Source organism: Colias croceus, chromosome Z, assembly GCF_905220415.1.
Source record: "Colias croceus chromosome Z, ilColCroc2.1".
Taxonomy (NCBI): domain Eukaryota; kingdom Metazoa; phylum Arthropoda; class Insecta; order Lepidoptera; family Pieridae; genus Colias; species Colias croceus.
In genome coordinates this window covers 11,115,349-11,128,423 of record NC_059568.1, presented here as the reverse complement: position 1 = coordinate 11,128,423, position 13,075 = coordinate 11,115,349, and the positions used below count along the sequence as shown (strand labels likewise).

Here is a 13,075-nt window from a genome sequence, read left to right as displayed (position 1 = left end):
CAAAAATATGACACTAAATAGTAAAAAAAAGAATTGGGGGTGGGGCCCCCCATACATGTAACTGAGGGATGAAATTTTTTTTTTCGATGTACATACCCGTGTGGGGTATCAATGGAAAGGTCTTTTAAAATGATATAAAGTTTTCTAAAAAACATTTTTCTTAAAGTGAACGGTTTTTGAGATATCAGCTCTCAAAGTCGTAAAAAGTATGTCCCCCCCCCTCTATTTTTATAACTACGGGGTATAAAATTCTAAAAAAAATAGAGGTGATGCATGCTAATTAACTCTTTCAACGATTTTTGGTTTGATCAAAGTATCTCTTATAGTTTTTGAGATAGGTTGATTTAACTGTAATTTATTATATTTGCTGCTACGGAACCCTTTGTGCGCGAGCCCGACTCGCACTTGGCCGGTTTTATTTAATAATAGTTTAATGTTCTGATATCGAGTTATCTTTAACTCACAATTTTGTAAATGTGAATCGTCATAAGATAAATGCTTTCGTTACTTTTCACTCTTAAATTTTATTTAGTCCAAAATACCATTTTATAATACTTTCTCCCAAAACATCTCAAATCCAAAACCAACCAAATCACTCGTTCTCTTACACCTAGTATGCTTTTCTTAACATTTCGTAAGCATACTTCAATCAATTTCTTTAAAATAAATATAATGGAATAAGTTCATAAAATAACTATGTACACTCACCGGCACGAAATCTTGGCCACTTACAAATTTGCCGATAAAAAAAGTTGGAAGTGTTTTTCACGATTTTTTTGTATGCAGATATGTTAACATATTATTTGTTTAATTTTATGGTAAGAAATCATTGAGTTTGAGAATAATCTTTTACCACTTTTTAAGAGTTACTCGAAATTTGTGATTTGTGCGGTTAAGCCGAAGTTACGAATTGTTCGTTTTAAGCTTTTTTCGATATCTTTTATGCCGTTTTAAGATATTGTTATTGTTGTACTGTAGTCAATGATCATAACAAACAATAAAAAATGCCATTAACATCTGAACAACCTACTCAGGCCATCACAATGTTAGACCAATGACTGCCGCAACGTAAAGTACCTAATGTACAGTACGTACCTCGTTCAGCGATGCACTATGCATGGAGAAGATACTAGGAGACTGGCAGCCACATGTGCAGACCAGGAAATGAAGGTGTGAGGTGCACATCAGCTCGAGAAGACCCGTTTATTGTTCGAGAGATACTCAGAAATGGCTTTCTGACAGTTTTTAGGATACGCCACCGGCTCTAAAACACCAGGATAATAAATGTGAGTGAGCAATCGGTGAGAAGACTAATGAAAGAAGTTAATTTGAAGGTTTTCAGACCAGCACGCCGTCCAGAACTCCTCAGACATCACAGAGAAGCACGTCTTCGTTTTGCACGAGAACATGAAAACTGGACCCACAGCCAGTGCGCTCGTGAGGTGTTCACAGATGGCTGCTAAGGCACTTTACGAGCTTCTGATAGCCAACAGTCAGTATAGAGGAGACGAGAAGAGAGGTTTTCACACATCACCACACTCAAAATGCGATTTTTCATGGAGGGTCAATAATGGTATGGGGAGGTATAAGTTCCGATGCTCGCACGGAGTTATTTATCGTAGATAATGGCTTAAATTTGATCAGGTACATCGAGGAAATTCTCCAGAAACATTTTCAGCCCTATTACAGGTTTATCAGTGAAGAAAATTTGCTACTTATACACTATAACGCACGTCCGCGTGTCGTACGATACGTATAAGAGTACCTTCAAGAGGTTATTATTGAAAAATTGGAGTGGCCAGCTCGTAGCCCGGATCTTAATCCAATAGAACACATCTGGGACATGCTTAAAAGAAACATAAAGTTCGATTTCAACCCAGCACTAATGTTAGATGAGCTTAGAAATACAGCTGGGGCCGTTTGGTACACTATAGCTCAAGTGGTCTCCAAAAATGTCTTCTAGAGTATGCCAGACTGGATGCAAACAGTGTTTAAGGCAAGAGAAGGAAACACCCTTTATTAAAAGGTTCAATTTTTTTTATGGAAACGTTCTTTCTAATTTTTTAGCATTTTTTAAGAAATCATTTAAATTTCACAGGAAAAGCGTAAATTCTTGTTTAATTCATATCTACTCGGTAGTACTTCTTATTAACTTCCAATTATTACTAAAAGTTAGTAAAAACATTATGTAAAGTAACTAGTTTTGATTAAATTTTTATTGAATTTTGTAGTAGAAAAGAAATAGTGTTATTTTACGCAAAAATTTGCAGTGGCCAAGATTCCGTGCCGGTGAGTGTATTTGAAATATCATTAAAATCATCTTTGTCATTTAAAATTTAATAAAAATAATCTATAATTCACCCGTAACTTTTTAAAATAAATATAACTACATTCCATTTCATAAATAAACCTTTAAAATGTATTTCTGGAATAAATATATCTCTTAAATATAAGTTAAAAATTAAATCGATTAATATCCTATTTAATAAACTTATAACAATATACATAGGTAATATAAATATAAAAAAGTAAAAAGAAAAAATATTTTAGAGCTAGTCCGCACGAGCAACTTTGTCTCCGCAACTATTTTGTCTCTCCCATCAATTGTATGGGGAGTTGCGTCGCTACGTGGCGTGCGCGTACTTTCATACTAGCCCATGGGTGGAGAGACATAATTAGTTGCAGAGACAAAGTTGCTCGTGCGCACTAGCTCAAATAGAATTTACTTCAGCTGTCTCTTTTTCTCTGAAGATTATTGAATCGTGTGTGCGTTAGTTTGCCGTGTTTTAAAGATGGAATGTTGTATTGGCAACCCTTCTACACCTTTTTACTTATAATAAAATAGTAAACAACTATTTAAGGTAGGTAGTAATGTAGGTTCTTCTATTTTCTTTAAGGTGTGAAGGTAACAAACACACAATTGAAGAATAAATAAACACCACTAAATAAAATTTTTAAACTATATAACTAGTTTTTAAATAAAAACTTTAATTCATTTGACTAGAACTTGACTAGACTATTAAGGTAAAATAAACTTCTAGGTCTAAAAAATCTTTAATGAAAATCAGTCTAGAATATTTGTGCTGTTTTAACTAAAACTAAATAATTGTTAATCAAAATACCATAAAAATACTAACAATATACGTAATAAATAGAACATATCATAGAGAACAGATGGAATATGTTTTTGTGGATCGTTTTAAATGCGTAAAAGTGTTAAATTTCAAACCGTATTGATGTCTTCCGATGCTTTTGACTGTTCTTTTTATTACGTAAAAAAACTTTAATAACATAAATATACACTCATAAGATAAGTCGTACTAATCCTATACAGTAGATAGTTTTCAAATTAATAAATTTATAAAAAGGTAAAGAGTAAAATTCAATACACCGATATAATGTCGGCTTATTGAATTCTTGTCTGTACCATGAAAACTTTATGGAAATAAATATTTTGTTTTCATAGGAATACCTGTTAAATCGAAATTAAAGACTTCAAACCGACTATATCGACTTTTCGACCACTTTTCAGCGATCGTTGGCCGTAGTCTGTCCGTACAAAGTTTTTAATTTTTAAATATCAGGTATTTCTATGAAAACAAGAAAATATACCTAGTGACCAAAAATTAACAAACACAATACTACACTTAAAATTAAAACATCGATCTATATATAGAAATTAAAAACGTTTTTAGGAATTTTAAACGCGATATTTATTCGTTATATTTTTTTTAAATCCGTTCGAAAGTCTTCAACTTCTACATGTAACATGTATAAAAATAATCAAACAAGAAAATACAATGATTTAGATAATTCATAAACACAAAGAGACGAATAGACAACCCATCTCTAAAATAAGATACAAATTGAACACGAAATACCGAAACATCTGATCGAAAACTCATTTAAACATAGAATATAAAATACATAAGTACCTATCAATAAATAACACAGTTTAAAAACAACATAATTTGAATTAAACATAACCTATACAACTTAAAACAAATTTAATTGTCTACTGTATAGGTATAGAAACAATTTAATCATCCCAGCTATCATAGGGCACATCCGGGTATGCCCAGGGCGGGCGGCTTGAAGTGTGCGAGGTGGTACTGTTGGTCTGAGCGTCATAGCTGGAAATAGAACTTAGACATTAGTACAGTAATGGGAATTAGTTTGGTAGGGTTTAATTAATTACTATCCGAATAAAAGTAACATAATATTATATCTTATCGGTATAGTATCTAGATTAGGCACCAGTCTCACACTTATTTATATGTACTGAAAATGTGTAAACTTATTTTATGTAACTGATGTGAGAAATTAAACTCTTTTTATTTATTTATTTTTTTATTGTACTTTATAAGAGTACGTATGTGATGTATTAAAAATAAAGCAAGGAAAAAAATTGTCAAACAATATATTTAGTTAATTACTTTTATTTCATTATTGTATTTATCCATATTGTAATTAATCAAATAGTACACATTAATGTACAAAATAATGCAACTTAACTAAACTTAACAACTTATAGAAATTATAAGTTTAAAAGGAATTCCAGGAGTATAAAAGTATAGGTATCGATATGAAGAATGCATTATATCGTACCGTGACTCCACTTGCTTGAAAGTAATATTGCCAGCAGTGCTGCGGCTGGTCGACTGCACGGGCTCCAGTTCAGTTACATGCCAGCTGAGCAGAGGGTCGGGGAATCTGGAAGTAATAATTTGTAAGTGTTATTTATACGTTCTTGAAAAGACAAAAAAAAGCGTATTCATCAGAGCAATTTGCGCCTAGTCTGCATGTCTAAGAAGTTATCATAACTTATTAAAAGTAGGTACAAGTGAGTTAAAGTCAGAATTTGGTACTTAAAATATTGATGGCTTGGATAGCTATTACAGATCATATAAATAAAATCAGTCAATTTATCAGATGGTCTGCCACCAGGGCCTACCAGCGCTTAACCAGTTTAATTACTAAAACATTTTTCATGTTGTGTGTGTTGTGTGTCTTGGCTCATACCAGTGGAAACAAAAAACGTGTGTCACTCGGGGACTGCCACGGTAAAGCTATTGCATGCTATGCCTTCAAGCCTCACCTCCACCCGTCGGAGTGGGGAGCGTGAGGTTTTTTCGTTACGGAATTTCTCGATTCAGTCCCCGCGCTCTAGGCCCGCGATAGAAGCTATGCAATAGCTTAAAAAGGTTGCCTTATACTTACTGGTCATTTCCGAAAGGTCCAGCTCCATCGCCTTGGAAGATGTTGCGGTCGCCAACTGGGTAGGATTGCGAAGGTCCAGGTAGCAGCATGGTGCGGTTGAGAGGGTTTGGTGGGGGTGGGGTTGGTTCAGCTTCCACGGGCGGGTTCGTCTCCAGTACCGAGTTCTTGATGCCGTATTTGAAGTACATGATCAGGCCTAGAATTGGTGGTGTGTTAGTTTGATGAATAAGTAGCTTGTTGACTTTTATGTGACCTTTTCTATATTGTGTTTTGAAGATCAATACTTAGTAATCTTATTCTCATTCTTTCAATCTCATCTTTAAAAAAATCCCGCCAATAGATCAATTGCCGATCATGCTAAAATTTCATAAAAAGTAAAATTATATGTCACTGTTCAATGTGCAATGTTCTTAAAAAGTGTAGCATACAGACAAGCTACTGAATGGTATTTCATAATGATAACGCAGCATGCTATTATTCTTATATACAATCTATTTGAAAGTGGTATTTAAATTGATTTAAAGAGAAAGTAAGAAGGATTAATATTTATTTGGCAACACAAAAAAGACAAAAACAGAGAAGATAGATAAATTGATATCATCAGAAGATTAAACAAAATTACAGAGTTCAAGAAATTTAGAACAGAAGTTAGCGATCAATTATTATTATAACATACCTAGGTTCATAAATAGAATTGAAACATTCAAACCTAAAGTCATCCAGACAGTGAATCGCACGAGGGTCAGAATGGACAGGTTGAGGATCAGATAGATGTTGACGATTACAGCGATGGCCGGCACGAACGGTACTCCGGGGGTCATGTAGATCAGCGCTTGACTACAACCACAAAACATATTTGATAATATGTAAAATATAGATAAATTAAATACAAACTTAAACTTTAATGCGAAGTAGTTAATTCTGAATTATAAAGTTGTTTGTTAACGTGAATCTGTTAGTTATCAAAATAGAGATGACTGTATGTAGGTATGTATTATTTACATAGAATAAAATTATTATAGAATTAAATGAACATAAGTCGTAATAAACGCGACACAATAGACATAAATGTAAGTGCTCTACATAAATAGATTAAAACTGTTAAGAATACAAAATACGTTTTTATCTCTTACCGGTTCTGTGGTTTACGCGAGATGATCAGAAGGATGGTAATAATCGCCAGAGCAAGCAGCACCATGACCACAGCAGTGAAGGTGGAGGATCCAGGGCTAGCATAAGCAGCCAGGATGTCGAACACCAGAACGAGCCCATACATCACACCAACAGCCTTGATCACGAACATTCCTGGAAAGATAACCTTAGTAAGGAAATTTTCTAGAAGATAATTTTCTCGAAAATCGATTCCTAAGTAACGAATTGAAAATAGAAACCGCTTCGATTTAGGGAACCTAATTGAAAAACTAGGAAATTAAAAATTTGATGCCTAGATGTACAAATAAAATGAAAATAAATACGCGATACTCGACTGACAACGAAAAGTTGGATCTACAAAAATATATTTTTATCAGTTTTGCTGAATGTCAATCGTTTTATGCATAATTTTTTGCGTGCGCTTATGTAAATAATAAACAAAGAAAAATTCCTTCTTTATAACGTATACATAATGTAGTTATGTAAAATTTTATAAGTTTGAAAGTAGTTTCCCGCCTCAGCGTAAACGGAGCAGATACATAATGTACCTATGTGAAATTCTATAAGTTTGAAAGTAGATTCCCTGCTCAGCGTAAACGGAGACGGAGCAGATAGTCCATAAAAGAATAGAGATAACTGATAAGCAAGAATAACAAAGCTTGGCGCAGACATAACTTTACACAAACATACCGATGAGAAGTTTAAACGCAATGTTTAATTTCACTGCGATCGCTTGTTTTAATATCGGCACGTTAGTTACTCAGGTATAAAAATCAACATTTAAGAAACTGAAACGAAAATTATAGACCGCAATTCTTTCTGGAAATTTCAGTGTTCAAAAAACAACAATGAAATAAAAAAATACTCGCTCCCAGCTTTTTATTTCATCCGTTTTAACAGAAAAAACTTATTCAACGTAACCCTGAAGGAAACCTCGTCGTTGTATTATAGCAGTGGGCAGGCACTGCTATACAACGACGAGGTTTCCTTAGGCAAAGTTTTAGAAGAATTACGAATTTACTTTACCTTAGAATTTACTCATTTTTATTCACAATAATGTACACTCTTTTATAAAATTCGTGGAGCGTTATCACAATTTTCGAGTTACAATATTGAATTTAAAAAAGGTTAAAGTGTTTTTGTAGAGATTATTATTAATTGGGATGTTTATTGGTATTTTAATTAAATTTTTTTATAAATAAATAATGGCTGTTACATAGTGGGCTTACTCACGTTTTACTTCGGTACTAACTAATTTGTGTTATAAACTGCTACCAAACACTTAATTATTTATTATTTTATTATGTATTTATGCAACATTAATTTTTTCAGCGCCTTTGGAACGTCATATAACACAGCAATTACGAACCAATCGTTCAGAAAGATGTTTCTTCAGAGATGAGTAGAAGTTATTTTAAAAATATAAACCAGCGAGATCTATTGTGATCTTCAATAGCTATTATTTCCTTAGCTCAATAATATTGGTACCTATAAGATTTGTAAGTTCACCTGTTTATAAAAATTATTCTTCTCATTATCAGAATATTAATATTCGCATAGAAGATCGTGGGATGTAATATCGGCAGGATGTTGACTTTTGTTGTTTGAGCCTAGCGTAGTGAAATTTAAATAACTTGCTGTGACCTATCCTTCCTTTTATTTTTATTCTTGTTACCTATCCCTTTTGCTACTAAAACAAAACGGCACTGAATTTTTAACAAGCGAGCGTAATCGCTCGAAATTATCTATTCGATATGTGCCACGACCTTCTAAGCCCCTTTAATATCTACGGTCGATTAGAAATTCTTCAAGCAAAATTAACTAAACTTAAGTGGTCAAGATCATGAAGTTCGTAAAGCTAAACACAAAGTGAAAGTGCGCTTTATGAATTAATTAGGTATTAATGAATGCCTTATTACGGCTCCAATTATCTCAACTCCACTTAGTTATACAAGTGTTAATTAACTGCATAATAGTTATTGGCACACTGAATTGTACGTTTACATATTGTATTTCAGACTACGTAATTGAAATTATTAAATTATTCGTCATATCGGACTCTGAATGAAACAGATATCTGTTTTATTTAATTAATATTTGTGAATCAATATCGATTGTATTCAACTCTATTGATAGTAATAATTGGTTTAGACTTCAGAGACTACATTTTGAACTCTAGTTATCATATAATTTTTTACGTATTGCTGTACGTGTATTCAACCTACCACATCCTGATTGGGCTAAAAAGTAAAAAAAATATACCTATTTTAGTAGTCGGTAGTAAACACACATGTATCGGAGAACACGCGAAGATGTGATCATTGTCCAGACCTCCATCATAATAATGTATGAGTGATGAGGTAAAGACGACAGTTTTGCTCTACCATTAATAATAATATATATCTAAATAAAAAAATATATAATAATGCGTAGGCATATAGTGTAGTCATTTTGTAAAACGAGACACTTGAAACATAATATTGTATTAAATAATTATTGTATACCACGAATCAATTATAACGGATAAATGGCTGTTACTTTGTCACGTTAAAATTGGCGCAGGATAATAATTACCCACGTGTTTTTACTTTATTAATAAACTGGGATCGACTTCTCAAAACTTAAAAATAGAACAAAAACGTATGAATTAAAGAATTCCTGGAATAAAATGGACAAATTTTTAATTGGCAGTACTTACCTATGTATTTTACTAAATTTTAACAATATTCAGAAAGTAAAGACTTTTTACCGAATTTCAAACGATTAATTTCAAATAATGAAGACTAAATCGCATTTAAAACTTACTAAACAATATTTTTCACCAACCCAAAAATGTATACACTTGAGCGTAGGTATATAAAAGTCTCTGCGTGTTGGACTTGTGTCCCCACGTAAGCCTTCCCAAGGACCAGTAATTTCCTTCTAAGGTACCCGTGTCATGGAGAAACTTATTTATTTATTATAAAGTACCTTACAGCAGTGATACAATTTTTTTAAATGAATAGATAAAAAGATATACCACTTAAAAGGTGCACCAATAGTAGTGAAATAATATTAATATACAAAGTCTCTGAAAAAGAATTTTATAAATGGAAAAAGACGTACCACTTTGTTCAGTAGCTGGTCCGCAGTCCACCCAGGGCAGAAGGCCAGGGCAGAGGTAAGACATCGCGAAGAGTTGACGGTACACCGCGTCGAAGAAACGCTGGCATCGGGAGACTCCTCCACAACCACCGGGCACAGCTCCTTGTAGGAATTGGCATTTATGATCGCAAATAAAAGAAAATATAATAACAATTGTCTTAGTTGCATAGCAATTAGAATTAGGTGAAATAGTAGGTACCTAACCTACCTATTTCTCAATAAGAAAATTGAAAACAACTCTATCATTAATAGTGTTATAATAAAATTCACATAATACTTAGTTGTACCTAGATGCTATTTTATTCTGTCTGAAATATGGAAACAATATTTAATCAGCTTAGTGAACGTTTATTTCGCTCCGGCTGTGTTTCGTAAACATGATTAAATAACAACTACTTTCCGAGAAAACGTAGTATAAAAATATTTACAGATTGTCATAATAAGTAAAATAAAAATTATATTTCTACAGGTTTCAAATATTTGTTAAACATTTAGCGCAATAGCATAAAACTGAAACAATATAACATAGAGATATCATAAAAAACGCGTGTCAGTGAATCTCAAAAAGTTTAAGAGCGTCTCCACTTATCGCGTAAGCTTACCATAGAACTTGTTTTCCGAGTTGGAATTTACAAGAAAAGTGTCATCGCGGCCGTATTCCTCGCTCTCGTCTCCGGGCAGAGTGTCATCCGAGTCCGGTGAGCTGTGAACATACTGAATCGCTTAGGGGAAAAAAGGAAATGAGTACAATTAATATACAGTATTAGGTGTCGGCCGGCCTTTCGCGGTGCAAACTACATACTTAATGATTTCGCGGTGCAAAAATATTTTGAAGTGAAACTTCTTTAGGCGCGTTGAGAGTAAAATCAAGATCCTGTCATGGCAATACCGTCACATCATGGAGTAAGGCGACGATTTTGCTATCTTTGAATCTTGTCAAAGAAGTTTCACTTCTGACATGTGTGCTCGGCGCTTACGCTCTTTTTTTACCTGCGCGTTACGCGGCGGACCATGACGCGTTGGGCCGGTGGCATGATGTGGGTCTGGTTGGTCGCCTGTAAATAAATTTCATATAATATACCTACTGAATATTTTTGGTTTCGTTTCACAGCGATATTGACATCATTAAAAGATACCCACATTATTTGTGTAGGTTTCATTTATATACTTAAAAAAAAACAAATATAATAGAAAGTCACAAACCTACACATAAATACATTTTAACCGACTTCAAAAAAAGGAGGAGGTTATTAATTCGGCCGGTATATTTTTTTGTTTTTTTTTTTTATGTATGTACACCGATTACTCCGAGGTTTCTGAACCGATTTACGTGATTCTTTTTTTGTTCGATGCCGGATGGTGTCGAATTGGTCCCATAAAAATTTTATTCGGATAGGCCCTGTAGTTTTTATTTTATGAGCATTTTTGTCTGTATTTGTAAATGTTGCAAGTGCAAGTTTGAAGTCGGTTGTTTTTAACGCAGTTATTGACTTGTTATAAACTGCTATTAATAAAAACGTCGTGCTTTAAATGCACAATGCATTTTTTATATAAAGTACAAGTATAGGGTTCACCGATACTTGTACTTAATATAAAATACGATGAGCAATAAAATCCACTAATTCAATACTATCTGAAAACCATTAATCATAGTTTAGTTAAATAACTACAATTGAAATGTTATTATTGAAACTTATAGCTTTATCGTTATTCAACTGAAAATATAATTTGTGTTGAGCTTATCGTATTTGTAGTAATAATGAGTATGTATTATCTATTTGAATTCAAAGTCTAGTCTATATAGCCTGATGGTTTTAAAGCACGAATTTCTAGCGTTGTAAATAGAAAAAAAATATAACTGATTACTTTTAGTTTACTGGAGATAGGTACTGTTTATCAGTATCCTTTTAAAATAATAACATTTTCTTTTCATAGCATAACAGGAGCTTAAGTAACTTGTAATGTTTTAAATGTCTGTTTGTCAAATTTTGCATTTCATTCGCAATGAGGGGCGAAAGCCTTTAAGAAATAACACTGAGTGTTAAGCTCTTTCAAGACTATTTTGGACCAGCGGCGTCACTTGCTATGTTCTTATCCAGACTATAGGAACTGTACCAAATTAATATACGACTATCAGTTGTGAAAGAGAAATAAGCAAATCCATACATTTTTACACCCTTCACGTTTTTAATATTAGTACTAGTAGGATGATAAAATACCTACATCAGGATTATGTTTGAGACAATTTATAACTAAGTCCAGAACGGAGGTACCCCTCGCTATAGTCACTGCATTTGGCGTTTGTTTCGCTATGAAATTATTCACAAAGACCGATTTGCAAATGTTGGTCGGACTGTCTATTCTACTTCGCTTTTGTTCACACTCCATTCATTTCGAGTTCGTGATTTATGAATACATTCGGTGATTGGAATGGAAAACAATTGGTTTTTAAGATTAGGCGAAAATCGTATGCAAATTAACAGACACAATATAACAGGTAGTATGTAGCTTTACGTATGAATTGATTATATGTCTGATATGAATATAACAGACGATATTCGTATTATGTTAATTTGAACATAGATGCACGTCTAACGTCGAATTGTTATCAGCTAATCGTGAACTAATAAATTAATAACTGTATTTTTATTGTCCTATTATTTAATTAGAGACCTATTTATTGATCGTAAATAAATTGTAAAATATATTGAGGCAAATTCAGTTGCACGTGTTTTATCTTATAGGTAGTACGTAAGATAAAAAATAGTGGTCTAAGCTATAAATCTTCCATAGCTAATGCTTGTTAACATTAATTGTATTATCCCGATGGAAGCGAAAAGATTTTCTCCGCCACAAAATAAAGAAAACTGCATTAAGACGGCTTACCTAGTTTCTTAATTATGGATCAGGAAAATAATTTAAAAAATAAGATGGAATAAACATGATGCGTCATGCATCGTCTTTATTATTATACTTTATAATATATAGGTACTTGTGTTATTAAAATTATAAATTATGTTGAATAATTTTTTCACGAAGCTCTTTAGCGCTGGTTCGTAAATTCATCATTCATCTTTGTTAATTTATCTTCTAGAGACGAAATAAACCCACCAAATATAATATATATAAACGGAGCTACAAACTTTGTACGCAAACAAAATACAAGTTGGATAAAGTATAAAATATGATCTATTACTTATTCTGAAGCTGTTCTACAATAACGATTGCTTGCATGTACCATAATATCATTCTTATAACGCATCTTTGAAACTATTCTTGGGCATATCTATCAAACGAGATGTTATGAATCTTTGGTAACTTTTTCCAGTTTTCTTTCAATATCAGGTGATATATTCTTCAAAGACGATAGAAGGCAGTTTAAAATCATATTTTATATGAAACCTTGTTAATTTTAGCCGTTGACGTATAAAATTTAAGGCTATAGAGCCATTATACATAGCGGTTTAATAAAACTAACGGGCCCGTATAACTTTAAGGTTTCACTGATCGTTCTAATGTGGCTATTATCGATAAGCACGATCGACTTTCTCTCGACTTA

The 13,075-nt window shown here is 32.9% G+C and overlaps 1 protein-coding gene across 1 annotated transcript in view; it reads right to left on the bottom strand.

Annotated features, from left to right (window-relative positions):
• Positions 1-3,965: 3,965 nt before the first annotated feature.
• The window catches only part of LOC123705536 (probable cationic amino acid transporter), a 109,750-nt gene continuing 100,640 nt past the window's right edge, over positions 3,966-13,075 (bottom strand). Inside the window, exons 12-19 of the mRNA XM_045654364.1 lie at positions 10,507-10,571; positions 10,119-10,219; positions 9,478-9,618; positions 6,354-6,525; positions 5,930-6,057; positions 5,221-5,416; positions 4,609-4,713; positions 3,966-4,133 (exon numbers count right to left, since the gene is read on the bottom strand). Coding sequence (XP_045510320.1) covers positions 4,040-4,133; positions 4,609-4,713; positions 5,221-5,416; positions 5,930-6,057; positions 6,354-6,525; positions 9,478-9,618; positions 10,119-10,219; positions 10,507-10,571 — 1,002 coding nt within the window. The 3' untranslated portion in view covers positions 3,966-4,039. The remainder of the gene's footprint in view (positions 4,134-4,608; positions 4,714-5,220; positions 5,417-5,929; positions 6,058-6,353; positions 6,526-9,477; positions 9,619-10,118; positions 10,220-10,506; positions 10,572-13,075) is intronic.